We start from the raw sequence: 19,457 nt of genomic DNA on the forward strand, positions 1-19,457 counted from the left end.
AAATTATGTCTACGTGATCTGCAGATTGCTGGGCTGGGTAAAAGAAAAGCTAAACAGTTCCTGTTCCTGGAGGCACAACAACAGTATGCATTTAGCACTTATCTGAGCCATTCATCTGTTTGTGTGTGTGCGTGTGTTTGTACCTCTGCTGGCTTGTAACCTTGACTGTAGTGCCAGATTTTCCTCCTTTAACGCTCTGACTTCATTGGTCAGTTGACTGACTGCATCATGACTCTGGATAAAGATGTTGGTTGGAGCCACTGTCAAACACACACACACACACACCAGCAATGAGCCTTTGTTTTATGTTTGAAATGGTTCTCACATGTTTACACAAGCACACATACTCAATTTAAACACTGCATAAAGCAAATTAAACTCAAACTTTATTATTTGTATACAGCAGCTCAGAGATCAGCCATCATGAGTGAACACAGATTTACTGGATGATTGCGAACAATTGTTTACTGAGTTTATTGAACAGTTGTATAAAAACAAAATGACACACAATTATTCTGTTGTTCTGAATATCAGTCATGTGCAGTGTTGGGGGTAACGCATTACAATTAACGCGAGTTACGTAATATTACTTTTTTCAATTAACTAGTAAAGCATTACTTTTTAATTTACAAGAAAATATCTGAGTTACTTTTTTCCCATTTGTTGACTGTCAGTGCACTGTGTGAACATGCTGTTACTGTAGTTCTAGACTAAATGCGAATGTGCATTAAATTCATCCCACTCGCAAAAAACTGATTTAGTATTCATCAAAATGAATTAAAACAGTGAAATGCAAACTCACAATATGACGCAAACCTGCAATAATTAAATGTTAAACACAAATGTATTTAATCCCATTTTATTAACCAATGTCTTTGCTGCTGACCTTTGATGATCCAGTTCAAACCATACTAATAAGCAAAAATTAATTTAGATAAACTAACAATTGTGCTTCATTGTTTTTTTTATTGCTGAAGAGTGTTGAACCTTCTCCTGCGTTCTACTGTACAGACGTGAATTTACTTTTCCTTCAGCCTGAGGTTTATTCATTACACTTTTTGGTGTGAAATGGCTTTTACATTTGCTATGATTAGAACTTCTTGTATTAAAAACAATCAAACCCTGCTCATATTTAAAAAGTTCTTTCCATAAAAAGTAGCTAAGTAACGTAATTAGTTACTTTTTTAGGGAGTAACGCAATATTGTAATGCATTACTTTTAAAAGTAACTTTCCCCAACACTGGTTATGTGATGGTCTGCAGTCCAATCACAGATCAACAGCATCAATGTGAGCTTGTTGATTCATCTAAATGATCTCACACACTCACACACCGGTGTCTCTCGCCGCTGTGGCCAGACGTCCGTCTAACTGCTGTCTCAGTCTCTCGTTGGTTCTGATGGAATCTTCCAGGCGCTGACGCAGAGATCGGATTTCTCTCAGATGCTCCTCGATCATGTCGACACCTGTCAGCATCACATTATATTTACAGCAACTGAATATGAATATCATGTTGTTTCTCAGTTTGTTTATTTAATTTTGTTTTTATTGCTAATTGAGCGGCTGGAGAGTAACACACACACACACACACACACACACACACACACACCTGATTGGCTGTTGCCAGACTGATAATAAGATGAACCATCAAAACCTCTAATTGGCTGAATCATATTCTCCATGTCCCACAATGCATCAGTTTGCACAGATGGGCCTCCACTGTTTCCCAGTGCATGATGGGATACAGACGTGTAATCGATGGAATGCGCGGTCAGCTGATAGCTGGAGAGCGAATGAGGAGCGCTGAGAGCTGTTGGAGAAGAGCGAAGCAGAAATTCACTTCAGGACACACTTCAGTCTCTAAACTGATGGTTTCTATCAGGTGAAAACATTCACTTCTGCTCATACCACAGGAGTCTGCCAGGTCATGAATAAATAATAATAAATAGGAAGAAATTAATAATGCCTAGTCACTTTTCCAACACAATTCATGAGAGAATCTCTAAATCTATAACCTGTGCTGAAATGAGGGGCTTCCAGACAATGTAGATCATTCACATCATGGCACAGCGGAGTTTGTGATGCATAATACAGCTGAAATAAATGACTTAGGATGTTAATGTCCTCAACTCTGCTTAACAGAAACCTGGTTGCTTCTGTTTGTGAGTTTGCAGCTGTTAGTCAGTCAGGGACAAACATGCCATGCGCTCACTTCTCATGGGCGGCCTCCGCTGTGCTGGGACAGTCAGGATACTGCGCTCGGGGTCATGGCAGGTCAGGGGGGCAAAGGTCATGGGGTTAGAGTGAGCAGGCCAGCTCTGGGTTTGGATCAGAGGCTGTGAGCTGGACCAGAGTCCAGTGAAAACACCTGCAGACGGTGGAGCACAGATGTATGTGTCTCTATGTGTGTCAATGACATACTGTCGCAGGAGGAGACACTGGACTGACGGCAGTACCACAGCAATGAGATCATCTTTATTAGCATTCGGGTAAAACAGACTGTGAAGTTTTGGGAGCAACAGCCGCATTAACAGTCTGAGATCAGAAAGAAACAAACTGTGAAGTTCACAGATTTTATTTTTAGTTCCATTTTGTCTTTTGTTTTAATGACAGCAGCATTGCAGCTACATGAACAAAACCTGATGATCATGTTTTCCAGAATCAGAAATCTGATCTGAGTCACTCAATAAATGTTAGGTTTCTTTGTTCTGAATTCTCAAAAATCCAAAAACTTTGTGCATTTTCATGTTTAAATGAATATAATCCCAGATTTCCAACATGCACTCATACGGTGCATCCAAATGATCAATGTCGTTATATTTTCCTTGATTTTCACATCCATGTATTAATTTTTTATTTATTGATTTATGATTCTTATATTAATCCTCATCAGATATTCATATTCAAGTATTTACTAATTACTGTTACTCATATATGTTTATCTTTTATTTTGTTTGATGTGTGTTCATAACTAATAATCGTAGTATTCTCCAAAAATATGTATGTTATGCACATTTTATTATTTATTGTTTGAAAGTAGTAATACCAGTTTGGAAGGACGTGACTTTCCTGCACATATATTCCTTGTGCCTACTTTTCTTGCCTACTCTTCTCTTTTACTCTTTACTCTTTCTTCTCCTTCTTTCCTCTGTTTCTTTTGAAAATACGGTTTGTACAGTATAAAAACCATTACGCCTATGGGATGTCCCCATAATTCACAAAAACAAGTCGGACCTCTTTCGCACCTCTGTCTTTGGGTCGGGACTCCTCCTGTGGAAACTCACTGGCAGCGTCCATATCTGAGCAGAGGTCCACGTCCTCATTGGTGGATCCTTTCTCGTCAGACACAAACGAGGTGCAATCTGATTGGTCTGTTGTCTCGGAGGGGGCGTGGCTGCTGCAGGGCATGTCCGGACGCTGCTGTAACTGGGTGTGGAGAGACTCGATGATTTGATCTTTGTGTTGGAGCTCCTTACTCAGCCTATTGAAGAACACGACCACCTGTCATTAATAAAGTGAAGTGAACTTCTACATATTATATTCCAGAGGAGACGCTCACCTCAGCGCGAGCAGCTCATGACCCATTTTATCATCTTGCTGCTCTGAACGATCACCTGACAACCAAAGAAAACATTTAGTGAAGGACTGTATATTACAAACCAGCAGACACTTAAGGAAAGGATCCGATAGTGTGTAAGGAGTGTGCACACACACACTCACGTCCACTGATCTTGGTGCTGACTCTCTGAGCAAGTGAGGAACTCTGGGAAAGCTGCTCCCGGAAGCTTTGGCCCATGTAGTAATCGATGTCATTGGCGCGCAGCAGCTCCTCGAAGGCTTTGGTCGTGTCACTCAAGTGCTGTGTAAGGATGTGGCAGATGCCCCGGCCCTCTCGCATCTTCTGACGCAGGTGGGACAGCTCTCGTGCCTGTGCCTGGATCAGTGTGTTGTACTTCCTGTACAAACAGGAAAAGGAAAAAAATTGGTGCTTTGCTGGATTTTTTTAACACAGAAATATATGCTGTATGTCCAGCACATCTGTTGCAGTTGAACTGAACTGTGGCTGGTTTCATAAACTACTAAAGCTGGTCGCACACCAGATGAGAAGCGCAGCGCCACGTCTTTAAAATTCAAACACATTGTTTTCTACGAGTGTACGCACAGCAACGGCCAGCAACGACTCAGGACATTGTTCAAAAGTGTGTGTTCGAATTTTAAAGACGTGGTGCTGCACAGTGCTTCTCGTCCGGTGTGTGACCGGTTTAAGACTACACTTACAAAGATAGTCTAATCTAATTTTTTTCTTCAAGCCTTGTCATAACTTTTTTAAATTAAATTACAAAAAGGAAGATGGATCTAATCTAAATCTGAAATGTAAGACTGATTATCTCTACCTGCTAGCTGATGAAATGTGTTCTTAAGACACAGTTAATATGTGACTGTGTTTATGCAGCGAACCCTGATCAGAATAATGATGCTCTTGTCTTCTGTAGAGCTGCTTGACAGCTGAAAAGGAATTTGTTATATTTGATGAAGTTTGCATCACTGATTGCTATTTTCTTGTTTATTGCTGTGAAGCTGCTTTGACTCAATCTGTATAGCACAAAGCGCTGCGGAAATTCAAGGTTGGATGTCTAGAGAGGGCCTCACCCGGGCCAGGTGGCACATTTCCCATCCTCCAGGCTGCTCTTTCCCTCATGTGCGGAGCTCCTGATCTGCGTCTCCAGCAGTGTCACACGGCTCACCAGCTCCTGCAGCTCGCGGCTGGGTCTGAGCGGCCCGTCTGACTGCCAGCCCTCGTCCTCATCCACACCGCTGTGAGCCGAGCTCACCTGAAATGCCCAGTTCACCTGTCGGGTCACACACAGTTTATCGTCACACGACCAGCCTCTGCGGCTCTTCATCAAATGAATACATGAATGAACGTGAACTATTAATCTGAGGGAGAGACCAAAGTAAGAGACAGGAGTGATTAGAAAGAAATGAAATCAGCACGGCTCTGCAGGAAATCAATTCATTATAAAGTTTGGTGTCGTTACCGATTTTGACCACAGAATGACTGGCCAATCACAGCCGAGTATTTGAGAGCGACATATCAAAGTATAATATGATCAGTCTGAAGGGATTCTGCACATGAAGCGGTGGTAACGTTACTAACAGTCAGTGCTAACATCACGTTACCTTGCGCGGCGTGCGCTCCAGGCTGGAGGCGTAGTCGGAGGTGTTTGAGAGTGAGCGGTCGCGCAGCTGCAGGCCGCGGATCACTTTGTGGCAGTGAGAGAGCTGCGAGCGCAGATCCTGTACCAGACGCTTCAGCGAGGACGGGTCATCTGTCGGCGTTCTGTCGCGGTCTGCGTTCCAACCACTGCGTCTGCTCAACCTAACCGAGAGAGAGATGCCCGTCTCCAGCTCATCAAACTCTGATGACAGAAGGACACAACATGCGCTGAGCTGCGGCACTTGTTTCAATCAGCGCATGAATGTTCATCAAGGGCAAAACATTTGAGACTGAGAAACGCCGCATCAGAAATTTGGATGTGTTATGTACAGGGAGGTCACATGATCATCAGCTTCTGTTCACGTAGCTCCAGTGCTGCTGTCATTTAAGCAAAAGTCCTTCCCACATTCATGTTTATTGTTCCACTTTTCTCTTTTTAAAAGGTTTTCATTCCTTCAGAAAACAGAAGCACTAGTTTGGAGCTGCTGTGTTTATGACTGTCAGTGTGTGTCAGGTGTGTGTGCATGTTTATGTGGTTTATGAGGACACAAATGTGTATAATGACATGGGTATGACAGAGGTATTACAATATGAAGGTGGTTTATGAGGACACTGCCTATGTCCCTGTAATTCAAAAGGCTTAAAAAACATACTAAATGGTGTTTTTTTGAAAATCTAAAAATGCACAAAGTCTCCTGTGAGGGCTAAGTTTAGGTGTAGGGTTGGTGTAGGGCAATAGCACACACAGTTTGTTCAGTATAAAAACCATTACGCCTATGGAGAGTCCCCATAAACAACAAAAACCAACGTGTGTGTGTGTGTGTGTGTGCGCCAGTGTGTGTACCGGGGCTGCTGGCGTCATCTCTCTCAGCTTCATTCTCACTGCGGCCGCTCGTCTCGTATCCCAGATCCTGAAGATCCACCTGCACCTGTTTACTGTCCTGCTGCACGGCACTCTCAGCTGACAAACACAGAACCATCAGCACAAATCACAGGGGTGAGTGAGTGATAGAGAGAGTGTGTGTGTGTGTGTGTGTGTGTGTGTGTGTGTGAGTATGGTGTAAGTCTGTGTGTCTCGAATCGCCATTTTCTGTCAAAGATACTAGTAAAGGTAGTATCATCACAACTGTTCCTTTTTAAAGAAAAATGGTATCTGTGAGGATTTCCAGTCAGGATTTAGACCGTATCATTGTACTGAGACTGCCCTCATTAGAGTTACAAATGACCTGCTCTTATCATCCGTTATTATTGTGGTTGTATCTCTCTATTAGTGCTACTGGATCTTAGCGTTTGACACTATCGACCACAACATTCTTTTGAATAGACTATAAAATTATGTTGGCAGTAGTGAAAGTGCATTAGCATGGTTCAAATCGTACTTATCTGACCGCCATCAATTTGTAGCAGTGAATGAAGAGGTATCATATCGATCACAAGAGCTGTATGGAGTACCTCAAGGCTCAGTACATGGACCGTTATTTTTCACACTTTACATGTTACCCTTGGGAGATATTATTAGGAAACATGGTGTTAGCTTTCACTCTTATGCTGATGATACCCAGCTCTATATTTCTTTGCGACCTGATGAAATTTACCAATTTGCAAAACTAACGGAATGCATAGTTGATATCAAAAACTGGATGACTAGAAATTTCTTACTGCTAAATTCTGAAAAAACAGAGGTGTTAATTATAGGACTAAAAACCTCTGCATGTAATAACCTAGAACACTGTCTAACACTCAATGGCTAATCTGTAAATTCTTTGTCATCAGTTAGGAACCTAGGTGTGCTATTTGATAGCAATCTTTCCTTCGATAGCCACGTTTCTAATATTTGTAAAACCGCATTTTTTCATCTCAAAAATATCTAAATTACATCCTATGCTCTCAATGTCAAATGCATAAACGTTAATCCATGCGTTCATGACCTCGAGGCTAGATTATTGTAATGCTTTATTGGGTGGTTGCTCTGCACGTTTAATAACCAAACTCCAGCTGGTTCAAAATGCAGCAGCTAGAGTTCATACTAGAACCAGGAAGTATGACCACATTAGCCCGGTTCTGTCAACAGTGCACTGGCTCCCTATTAAACATTGTATACATTTTAAGATCTTGCTAATTACTTATAAAGCCCTGAATGGTTTAGCACCTCAGTACTTGAGCGAGCTTTTATCGCATTATAGTCCTTCACGTCGACTGCAATCTCAAAACTCTGGCCATTTGATAATACCTAGAATATCAAAATCAACTGCGGGTGGGATATTGTTTTCCTATTTAGCGCCCAAACTCTGGAACAATCTACCTAACACTGTTCGGGAAGCAGACACACTGTCAGTTTAAATCTAGATTAAAAACCCATCTCTTTAACCTGGTTTACACATAACATACTAACACATTTCTATTATTCAGATCCGTTAAAGGATTGTTAGGCTGCATTAATTAGGTCAACCGGAACCAGGAACACTTCCCAAAACACCTGATTTACTTGTTACATCGTTAGAAGAATTGCATCTATGCTAATATTACTCTGTTTCTTTCTTATTCCGAGATCACCGTAGCCACCCAGATCCAGACTGTATCCAGATCAGATGGTGGATCAGGACCCAGAGACGACCTCTACAGCCCTGAAAGTCAGTGGAGATCAGGACAACTAGATGAGCCCCAGAGACAGATCTCCTCCAAAGACCTTGCTTCCTAGACGGCCATCAGGACACGACCTTGGGAACCAGATGGGTCCTCTGCACAATCTGACTCTGCTGCAGCCTAGAATTAAACTGCTGGTCTCGTCTGGCCAGAGGAGAATGGAACACTATTTCGACACACTATTTCCCTGTTTAATACTGTAAAGCTGCTTTAACACAATATGCATTGTAAAAAGTGCTATATAAATAATGGTGACTTGACGTGTGTGTGTTTAGGTGTGTGAAAGAGTGTGTAAATGTCTCTCTCTCTCTGTGTGTGTGTGTGTATGTTTGTGTGTGTGAGTATGTAAATGTGTCTCTCTCTGTATGCGTGTGTCTCCTCACTCAGCAGCTCTCTGTAGTCTTTCAGTTGTTCTGCCTGCGCTTGCACCGTTGCCTCTGACACCATCAGTCTCTCCTGCAGCTCGCGGCTCTCCTGACGACTCACAGCGAGGTCGCTACGGAGACGCTCCGCCTGCTCCCGGAGCCCCGCCTCCACGTGCTGCCAGAAGCCGATGGCTCCACCCCCTCCTGCGCTCGAACCGCCGCTGTCCCCTTCGACCTCCCGCTCCATTCCTACATCCTGATCAAAAAACAAACACCGAATCCTTCACAAACCCACTGTTCTTACCTGAACGCTTTAGTATTATAGTCTGTACTTTGCTGTATGAAAATTAAGCTGGTTAGGGTTAACCAGTGCTAGTTATTTGGCTAATGATGCATCACCTGAACTGTGTGCTGGGCTGCAGGTTTGTGAGACAGCAGAGCTCCAAGGTCCAGAGAATGAGGTCTGGTGCACCTCCTCTTCCACCTCCCCTCCCGCAGCTTCACACTCGGGGGCCCGCGCTTGCCCTGAGCACCCCTGACATCTTCCCCTTCCTCTCCATCATTATCATATTCTTCCTCCTCCTCCTCCTCCTCTTGAAACGTACGGTAAACTCTCTGAGGCTCACGGGAATTTGGCCGTTCTATTTCACGCTTCTCAGACCCTCGACCCCTGACAGATTCCTCCTCATCCGCTGCTAATCCAGACTCGTCTTCATTCAGAGTGTTCCTGCGAGAGATACGATCCATCAGAGCAGGAAGACGCCAGCAAACACAAGCGATCTGAAGGTGATGGATTTGATACCTGGTGCGAGCGAGTGAGGAGTGGCCCGTCTCTTCGCCCGTCTCACTTTCGTCTCGGTTTCTCTGCTCTGATGCATTGTGGGACATCAGCGCCCTGCCAAACTCCTCAGCTTTCTGTCAGGAGAACACAGTGAACTCTGAGATACGCTAACCACAAACAAATGCTAAAGACTCCATGAAACTGCTCAGCGAGCAACCTTTTGTTTCCAATGCCTGTTGTTGCATTTCCTGTTGACACAGGAAGTCAGGTGGAAGAAATTCAAGGAAACAGACAATTTCTAAAGAATATTATATTTCAGATTCTTAAATGTGTATATGAGTTATGTATATGAGAAATAGTCTTTTACAAGTATGCTAGTATTGGAGATGAAGGAGCTTCAAGCTCAAATGTGAAATTAAAACCATAAAACAAGTATTTTGTTGCTGTGGCGTCTTTAAAGTAACTCCAATAATCTGAAGGAGCTGTGGCCTTCATCTGGTCCAGTAATGGAAAGGTCTGAACCACAGATGAGCGACTCCAGTTCAAACCCTGAGCTTCAGTAGATGCTGACAGAAAACACTCTGAATAACAGTGTCTGTTCGTTAAGAGCTGTTTCTCAGCCGTTTTCTTACCTGCGCGCTCGTCAGACTCTGAGCTGTCAGTTTGATCTCATCGTCCTCTATGCTGTCTGTGAACTCCTCGCTGCTGCTCTCACGATCATTTTCATCTTCATCATCACTGCTGGATTCTAGAAAGAAACAAGGCAGACAATAAGATTCCTCTTCATACATCCCTTTCTTATATTTCTGTTTGTTTCTCTGCTGTCTCTGATTGTCTGTTTCCAGAGCCGAATCACAGCCAATCCGTTCAACGTCTGTCAGTCCAGCTGCTTTTCATTCCTTCCTTCATCACCACTTCCACACTGAATGTTAAAGGGAGAGTTCACACAAAAACATACATTCTCTCATCATTTACTCACTCTGTTGTTGCAAACCAGTATGACTTTCGTTAGAGGAACACAAATGAACATATAGGTCACATATTTTTCTCTCCGTACCATAAAGGTCAATGGGATTCAATGTTATTTATATCCCAACATTTCTCTAAATATCTTCTTTTGTTCCACAGAAACAAATCAGTCATAAAGATTTAAAATGACATAAAGGGTGAGTAAAGAAGAGAATGATCTTTTCTTGGTGGACTCTCCCTTTAAAGTCACATTCTGCTCTGTTATTCTGGTTATATAACCTGAGTTTACATAAAAGTCCTGAAACTACAGTATCAGAGAGAGCGAGAGTGATAATGTCATTAACTGTATGAAAGGAATATTTGTACAGTATCATGCAGGACAGATAAATATAGATGGAGTGTTTCATATTTCATATTACAACAAAGAAGATGCTCACAGAAAGGGGGATAAAGTCTTGTACAAACAGGCCAAATACACACTGGAAAAGGAGATCAGAGTGGCAAAGAGGAATTATTCTGACAAGCTCAGGAACAAATTCTCTTCCAGTGATACGGCTTCAGTGTGGTTAGGATTGAAGGACATCACCAGCTACAAAACACCACCCCCCAGCACTCTGGAGAATCAACACCTGGCAGACGACTTAAACGAGTTCTTTTGTCGTTTTGAACGATCACCCCACACCCGCCCAGAACACCCCTCCACACAACCATTCACACCTCCAGCAACCCCTCTGTCCTCCACACCTACAATTCAAATCAGTGAAGAAGATGTGTGCCAGGTCTTCAGGAAGAACAAAAGAAGGAAAGCACCTGGTCCAGATGGTGTGTCACCAGCCTGCCTAAAAATCTGTGCTGATCAGCTGGCCCCCATCTTCACACAGATCTTCAACAGATCACTGGAGCTGTGTGAAGTCCCCTCATGCTTCAAACGCTCCACCATCATCCCCGTCCCAAAGAAACACAAATTTACTGGACTTGATGACTACAGACCTGTGGCCGTAACGTCTGTAGCCATGAAATCATTCGAAAGTGATGGTTGTTCATGAGTCCCTTGTTTGTTCTGAACAGTTAAACTGAGCACTGTTCTTCAGAAAAATCCTCCAGGTCCTGCAGAATCTTCAGTTTTCCAGCATCTTTTGCATATCTGAACCCTTTCCAGCAGTGACTGTATGATTTTGAGATCCACCTTTTCACACTGAGGATGATTGAGGGACTCAAACACAACAATTAAAAAAGGTTCAAACATTCACTGATGTTCCTGAAGGAAACACGATGCATTAAGAGCCGGGGGTGAAAACTTTTTGAATTTGAAGATCAAGGTAAATTGTACTTAATTTGTCTTCCAGGAAACATGCAAGTATCTTCTGTCGCGTCAGAAGGGCAGTACTAAATGGAAAAATATGATATTTCAACAAAATAAGAAAAATTTGGACATCTTCATCCTGTTCAAAAGTTTTCACCCCCCGGCTCTTAATGCATCGTGTTTCCTTCAGGAACATCAGTGAATGTTTGAACCTTTTTTAATTGTTGTGTTTGAGTCCCTCAATCATCCTCAGTGTGAAAAGGTGGATCTCAAAATCATACAGTCACTGCTGGAAAGGGTTAAAATATGCAAAAGATGCTGGAAAACTGAAGATTCTGCAGGACCTGGAGGATTTTTCTGAAGAACAGTGCTCAGTTTAACTGTTCAGAACAAACAAGGGACTCATGAACAACCATCACAAAGCAAAAAAACAGTCGTAGATCATCCAGCTAACCACACACAGTATTAAGAACCAAGGGTTCCCAAACTTTTGAATGTGGTTATTTTAATAATTTCAGCTATTTTTTTGTCTTGTGGACTATATGTAAACATCTTTTATGGAAAATATCTTACTCAGGACAGTACTAAATAAACAATAACATGCATTTTGTATGATCTCTCTTATTTTGGTAAAATTATCCACATTTTCACAGATTCTGCAAGGGGTTCCCAAACTTTCGAATGCCACTGTATGCAAGGATCCCGTTTGTGGACTTCAGCTCTGCTTTTTATCCCGGAAACCCTTCAAAATAAACTAACTCAGCTCTCCGTCCCCACCTCCGTCTGCCAGTGGATCAACAGCTTCCTGACAGACAGACAGCAGTTAGTAAAGCTTGGCAAATTCACATCCAGCACTCGAACCATCAGCACTGAGCTCCTGTAATGGTGGCCACACCAGTGGCCACCATTACAACAGGAAACAGGAAGCAAACATACAGTGAACTCTGACCTGCAGATTCATGACTCAAAGATGCTCAGCCGAAACAGGCTACATGTCAGACTGAGCTTGACTCGATTCAAAGACAAACTTAAGCTGCAGGAAAATGAAATGTTGCAGAAAAATGGACAGTGTCCACATTATATTATTACTTGTGATTATTTATTAAAAGAAGTGTAACATAATATCCTCTCCCTCACAGAGTCCAAAGAAATCTGGCGTGATCAGAAGTGTAGTGTGTAGTATGAGGGTGACGATTAACCCATCGGAGGATTTCATGAAAGAGTGTGTGAGCTGTGATTTACAGTGTGTGTCCTGCAGCTTATTGATGAGGACCAGTTTAACAGGAGATCTGGTTTCTTTGGTGTTTCATGAGAGGTTTCATTTTCTAATTTAGCTGATGGTTTAAATCTGCATATTGTCATCAAACCACACAGTCACAGTCATGCAAACATGTGATGCCTTTACATGTACGTGTGAATGAGTTTGTTTGGTTAATTATCATTAAACTGTTCAATGGTTAACAAAACATTTCAATATCAGTGGAAATTAGATGACACTAAATGACAATGAACACTGTGAAGAGGCTTTTCTGTGGAAAACTCCAGTTCACATACTCACCTGTGATGTTTACATGTCAAATAAATATTAGTTTTAGTTTATGTTCTAATAATCTGAGGAAAGTGAGCGTCCTGGAGGAATCACCTATCCTACTTCAAAATGATTTCTTACTGTTCAAAACAGATAATGAACAAAAAAAATAAAATACAAAAGATTCCGGCCAAGAAATCTGGTTACATTTATTTCTTTTCAGTTTGAAGTACATTAAATAGATTTCATATTTCCATATACAAGAACAAACCAAGCTATATGATGCATCAAAATCAGCTTCATTTGGCACTAGAATACCAGCCCATACAGTTTGAGTCACAGAAAATAGGCTTGAAGTGCTTAAAGTCACAAAGCCAAACTCCTGCTGCTCTGACATGCATTGGCTGTGTAATTCAAATGGAACACAAAGGCGTTTCTGGAACTCAAATTCATGAATGAGGCAGACAGTACACAGAACATCAACACACAAACATCATCTGGATAAAACACACACACACACACACGAGTGAGTTCTGGCTGGTTATGAGTCTTCATGCTCGACTAGCGCACGAGCGTTTCAGCGATGAGCTAGCGGTTCATTCAGAATTAGCGTCAGCACCCCTGCCGTGTCCCACCTCCATAGTCGGTCTGGATCAGCGTGGCCGGGTCCAGCACCAGCGCCGTCTCACGGGCCCTCGTCAGGGTTTCTTCCAGCTGTTGACGCAGCGCCTGAAGCGAGTCCAGTTTGGCGTGCAGCGCTCCAGGCTTCTCAGCACTGCTAACAACACAGACGCATCAGAACAGAACCAATAACTAATGCTTTCTAAATGAAAATGGCACTGTTTCAAGAATACATTCATACACAGATCAACATCATGAGTGATGGATTTTAACATAGAGTGCAGTGTGAGTGTGTGCTGGAGTTCTGACCTGTCGTCCTGACTCTGGACTCGTCTGAGATTCTCATAAACGCTCTTCTCTGCTCTCAGAGCTTCATTCAGCGCCTGCTGCTCCGACACGAGCTGCTGCAGGACACACTGACACACACACACAAAATGTAAGTGCACACACACGTTTGTTTTGGTGAATTGCGTAGACATCCGATAGGCATAATGGTTTTTATAATGTACAAACTGTATTCTCCATCTCCCTACACCAACCCTACACCTAAACCTACCCCCTACAGGAAACATTGTGCATTTTTATTTTCTCAAAAAAACTCATTTATAAGCGTTTTGAAAAATGGGGACATGGGGTAATGTCCTCATAAGTCACCTTCTCCTTGTAATACCTGTCATACCTGTGTCATTATACAAATTGATGTCCTGATATGTCACAAAAACAAGAGCCCACACAAAACGTAAGCTCACACACGCACGCACACACACGCACACACAGAGAGAGAGAGAGGGAATGTAAGCACACACACACACAGAGGGAACGCAAGCACTCGCACACACACACATGCTGTCTCATGATGTTACCTGCAGATCAGAGCTTGATGAGTCGTGACGCCCTGCAGCCAGAACCGAGCGCATCTCTGAGAGCTCCCGCTAAACACACACACACACACACACACCCACGGACAGAAAAACAATTACTACAGTGTTTTTTCTTTACCTTTTTGACTACAAATCCCCCCACTGTACACAACAAAAATTCAAAGCCCCATGACTTTGCCTGTTGTTTATGATTTACTGTGGAGTATAACTAAAATAATGTACACTCATAAAATGTATAAAAATGTTCATGGAGTCATTGTCCTTGCTAAGATTAATGTACTGACTAAAGAACTTTAAAGAATCACTTCATTTATTCAATGAACACAGTAATAGGAAAGGTTTTCCCAGGTTTAGGACGTGTGTTTTACCTCAGTCTCTCTGTGTTTCTTAAGGGTCAGCTGTAGTTCATCTCTGATGGCTTGAACATCCAGATCACCTGAGCTGCTCGTAAACACGGCTGCTCACCATAAACACACACACACACACACACACACACACACACAGAATGAAGTGAATCAATCATTTTAATTGTTCTAATCTGGGAGGTACCGCAGTGAAACTCACCCTGAACTGGTGTTGGTGTGGAGTTCAACATCTCACTCGGACCCCGCAGTATCTCCTGCACACACACAGCCCATCATTACCGCAGTACATTGACACTCAGCCCATCATTACCGCTGTACACTGACGTGCAGCCCGTGTAGTTCACTGACAAGCTACGCAATATCGCGTTCATAATTGCAGATGAATCGAATTTGATTATGAACGCGATATTGCGTAGCTTGTCAGCGAACTACAGCTCTGTGTAGTAATTGGCGCTCCATTTGAAAGCGGGTGATTGACATTTACTACTAATCACAGAACCGGCTTTACTGACGAGACACGCATGACAATCGCATGTGATTCATCGTGCAGCCCTACGCGGTACACTGACCTAGCCTATCATTACCGCGGTAAATTGACGCACAGTATAAAAACAAATAATAATAATAATAATAATAATACACAGTTTAAATCAGCAAACACTGTGGAATCAAATAAATAAGAAACGAATGTTTGTTAAAAATTCCAATAAAACCTTAGATAAATGGCCGAAGACAAAAGGCTTTTCAAAATCCCAAATATTTTTAAAACAGGCGCTTTTGAATGGCTTTTTGAAACTCTTCAGCGATCGTCTTGTCTCGTCTGTCTCACCACTCTTCTTTTCAGCTTCTCCTTACATGATGTGATGCGACTGTCGTTCGACACGCTGCATTGAGCAGCCGTGATCCGTTTTAATTCTGTGTCTGTGCTCTAACTGAACTAAATGATTTTTATCACTATAATAAAAATCAAAACGACGGCGGGCGGTGCCGGGGTGGGCAAGTGACAAAACCAGTGTTGCGGCTTCACACCAGTAAAACCGTCAACACCGTCTATCGCAGCAACCCTAGTTTGAGACTTTAGTCTTTGCAACTTTACTGATCTTATATATGCATGAACAGCTTGTAACACTCCAAAGACAAAGGAAAACTTGAAATTGCATCATATGACCCCTTTAAATGAGAAAAAGGAAGACGGAGCACAAAAATGTCAGTTTGTTTTTATTTAGTCTGATTCTCTTTCACCGAACAGCTATAAAAGGCACGTCCTTCATGAGGTTCCCTCGAGTGTGTGCATGTGTTTGACCTGTATGAAGGCGTCTTTCTCCTTGAGAACGTCCTGAAGTCTCTGCAGCTCTCTGGTCACAGAAACGTCTCTCTCTCGCTCCCTGTTCATGTCATTCAGCTCCTGTTCTCGTGATGCTAACTGCTGGCGCAACTCCTGCAACTGACCCGATCGCTCGGAAATCACCTGACCCAACCGCTCGCCATAATCCTGAGAGACCAGAACACATCAAACACGATGAAGAAACCAGCCAGCAGACATTTATGAAGTGTGTTCCTGACGATCAGCTGCACCTTCATGTCCTGATCTCTGGAGCTGATGGTGTGGAGCAGCTCCATCAGTTGTCTGTGGTGTTCCTGCGCCTGCCGGCTGCGGTCTGACATCACTTCCTGAAACAGATGCTCCTTCACGGACAGATGGGACTGGAGCTCCTGGAGCACGTCAGCGGCGGACACTTCTCCCAGCAGCACTGACCTGAGCTCCTGCAAACACAGAGGAACAGATTGACGGTCAGTCACACACACACCGTTCACGAGCAGCCGTGTGTGTTTAAAGTTTGTGTGTGTCAGTGTGTGTAGTGTTAACCGTCTGATGCGTATCCCTCTCAGAAATGCCACAAGCTGCTGAAATCACAAGCTATAATCTGATTGGCTGATTTTACGCATCCTTCAGACGTTTGTGTGCACATTTATATCAGTGCACCGGGAAACAAGGGTTCAAACAGATACAAAGCTGTGATCGAGACATGCGTTCCAGTAGAGCAGTGGTCGGCAAGTAAGTTTGGCATCGGGCCAAAAAAACTATTTTCACCACTAGATGGCGGGCCAGAACATAGTCAAAGGATAATTTAAGATATTAATTGATGAAAAATGCAAACATAATTGCCTGTGACTTACTGTTCCAGTGTATTTTGTAACTGGTAGTGAACTGCAACTCTGTGTAAAATCCTGACAGTCATTAACAAAAAGCCAAATTTTTGTGGCGGTGTCCGATCAGAGTATGTTAGCGGAGCGGATAGTCAACAATTTTCCCTCCGCACTCAGAGCATTTAATAATCACTCTGCTCCCATTCTACGCCACGCTCACTGATATCAGAAACACCGCTCCGCATCTAAAGTATTTCAGTATGTTTGAAATATCACAGTTCTATGGAAGCCCGTTTCCGCCACTGAATAAAAAATAAAAAAATTCTCACAATTCTGACTTTTTTTTTTTTTTCACAGAATTGTAAGATATAAACTATTAAAAGATATAAAGATATAAAGTTATAAAGTCAGAATTGCGAGTTAAAGTCCAGTTTTGAGGGGGAAAAAGACTATGTTCTCAGAATTGCGAGTTTATATCTCAGAATTATACATTTTTAACTCACAAGTGCGAGTTTATATCACGCAATTCTGAGAAAAAAAGGTCAGCTGTCAGCTAAAAATATTCAGAAGGAACAAATAAATTCCTTGAGAAATATAACTGATAACATCAATTAATATCTTAAATTATCCTTTGACTATGTTCTGGCCCGCCATCTAGTGGTGAAAATTGTTTTTTGGCCCGATGCCAAACTTACTTGCCGACCACTGCTCTACTGGAACGCATGTCTCGATCACAGCTTTGTATCAGGGAGGCGCTTCCGCTGCATGAAGGCGAACACAGAGAGAATGAGGAGGAGCTTCTTCCCGCAGGCCATTGGGGTCTTAACCTCTCTCCACTCTAAGCACATCACCCCACACTTCCACTTTGCACATTTTCAAATACAATCTGCACTAATTTGTAGAAGGTTACGTAAGGATAAATGAGTGGGACTTACATACCATTTGTCTTTAGTATTCCTTTTACTCACTTACACACTTTACTGCACTGCACAGCACACGGACACTTTATCACTGACATACACTTTACTTTTTATAGAATCTATATAGAATCATATTCTATTTTATTCTTCATATCTATTTTTATTCTCATATCTATTTGTTATTTTATTTTATTGCTAGTTTATTTCTATATATATGTTTACTGTACTTTTTCTATTTGCTATTTGTATTTTTGTAAACTTGAGGTTTTTTTCTTAATTTTGTTGGACAGTCGTACACTACATTTCACTACATGTCGTACTATGTATGTATATGTATGTGACAAATAAAATTTGAATTTGAATTTAACTTCCGGCTCATGTCCACTGCAGTCATCATAGCCTTCACATTCTTTCTGATTTGAGTGATCCTTCTCTATCTAGCTAGCTAAATGTGTTTAACGTGAATTCTTTCTAAATATGTAGTTATATTACGGGTCGTTGGCATGAATTGTACTCGTGATGGAGCGGTGATGGAGGGCTCTTGGAGCGAGTGAAAACCATGACGCTCCAACTTTTATAAAATCCACTCCTCGTTCCATTCAAAATCACTCTGCTCCACTCCAGCTCCACTCCGCTCACATACTCTGTTTGTGAGTAACTGTTGCTGTCATGACAGATCTATTTCAGAACCAGCCGCTATCAAAATAATCTGGCTACGGGCGCGGGCCAGATATTATTGCTGGCGGGCCACTTTTGGCCCACGGGCCGCCTGTTGCCGACCACTGATGTAGAGTATAACACCAGCGGCGGTGCAGGTTTGCGACCGATAAAGCACATTCCCTGAATGTAACACAAGTAGCTTTGGATAAAAGCGTCTACCGAATGTAGAAATGTAAACATCAGTCAAGCTGAGATCCTGCTGCTTGTGTTCATGAGGTGATCAGATGTTTTGAACAGACAGAAAGCGCCGCTGTAGGGTGTGTGACACTAGCCTAGTGTGTGTGTTACCTCGCTCTCTCTGCTGTGTGAGCGTAGCACCGTCTGCAGCTGATGAATGATGCTGTCTCTCTCCTGTACAGCGAATGTGTGTTTCTCAATGCTCTGCTGTCTCATCCACTCCAGTTTCCGGCACGCTTCCTGTGTTCTCTCCAAATCCAGATCCTTACTGCGCACCAGAGCATCCAAACCCTGCACACACAGAGTTAAGTCACACTGAAGCAGACAGTCTGTGCAGTAGCAGGTCGTGACACACATACACACACATACACACACACACATACACACACAGTGTGTGCAGTAGGGCAGGTCGTGACACACACCGTGATGGTGTCGTTGTTGTTGTTGAGGACGCAGCGCAGTCTCTCCAGGTCTCGGTCTTTCTCGCGGAGCAACAGCTGCAGTCGACGCACCTCACCGTCCTTCTCCTCCAGACAGCGGAACTTCTCATCGATTGAGCGCTGAAACACAACAGGGAGATTTCAGCTAGACTTCCAGAAGAAAAGGAAAGTGGTGCATCTGATCACTTGAGTAGCAGCACACACACAATCTGAGGAATCACACACAAACACACACTGAACTTTAACACTCACTGATAGACGTTTCATCACATCAGAATCAGAATGAGCTTTATTGCCAGGTATGTTTGCACATACAAGGAATTTGTTTTAATGACAGTAGCTCCACAGTGCGACATCACTATCACGTGACACCAGTATTT

General features: G+C 42.7%; 1 protein-coding gene across 2 annotated transcripts in view; it reads right to left on the reverse strand.

Moving 5' to 3' along the window:
• The window catches only part of LOC306881303 (myomegalin), a 115,958-nt gene that overhangs the window by 11,354 nt on the left and 85,147 nt on the right, over nucleotides 1-19,457 (reverse strand). For both annotated transcript variants that reach the window (XM_079435322.1, XM_079435321.1), the window contains 22 exons: nucleotides 19,060-19,197; nucleotides 18,749-18,928; nucleotides 16,248-16,436; nucleotides 15,976-16,164; nucleotides 14,872-14,926; nucleotides 14,676-14,764; nucleotides 14,290-14,358; nucleotides 13,736-13,842; nucleotides 13,441-13,580; nucleotides 9,638-9,753; nucleotides 9,027-9,139; nucleotides 8,624-8,951; nucleotides 8,243-8,480; nucleotides 6,061-6,177; nucleotides 5,180-5,418; nucleotides 4,649-4,848; nucleotides 3,719-3,954; nucleotides 3,558-3,612; nucleotides 3,244-3,479; nucleotides 1,608-1,808; nucleotides 1,333-1,464; nucleotides 144-260 (listed from right to left, as the gene is read on the reverse strand). In XM_079435322.1, coding sequence (XP_079291448.1) covers nucleotides 144-260; nucleotides 1,333-1,464; nucleotides 1,608-1,808; nucleotides 3,244-3,479; nucleotides 3,558-3,612; nucleotides 3,719-3,954; nucleotides 4,649-4,848; nucleotides 5,180-5,418; nucleotides 6,061-6,177; nucleotides 8,243-8,480; nucleotides 8,624-8,951; nucleotides 9,027-9,139; nucleotides 9,638-9,753; nucleotides 13,441-13,580; nucleotides 13,736-13,842; nucleotides 14,290-14,358; nucleotides 14,676-14,764; nucleotides 14,872-14,926; nucleotides 15,976-16,164; nucleotides 16,248-16,436; nucleotides 18,749-18,928; nucleotides 19,060-19,197 — 3,484 coding nt within the window. The remainder of the gene's footprint in view (nucleotides 1-143; nucleotides 261-1,332; nucleotides 1,465-1,607; nucleotides 1,809-3,243; nucleotides 3,480-3,557; nucleotides 3,613-3,718; nucleotides 3,955-4,648; nucleotides 4,849-5,179; nucleotides 5,419-6,060; nucleotides 6,178-8,242; nucleotides 8,481-8,623; nucleotides 8,952-9,026; nucleotides 9,140-9,637; nucleotides 9,754-13,440; nucleotides 13,581-13,735; nucleotides 13,843-14,289; nucleotides 14,359-14,675; nucleotides 14,765-14,871; nucleotides 14,927-15,975; nucleotides 16,165-16,247; nucleotides 16,437-18,748; nucleotides 18,929-19,059; nucleotides 19,198-19,457) is intronic.

The sequence above is a fragment of the Barbus barbus genome (genome assembly GCF_936440315.1).
Source record: "Barbus barbus genome assembly, chromosome: 15".
Classification (NCBI taxonomy): Eukaryota; Metazoa; Chordata; class Actinopteri; order Cypriniformes; family Cyprinidae; genus Barbus; species Barbus barbus.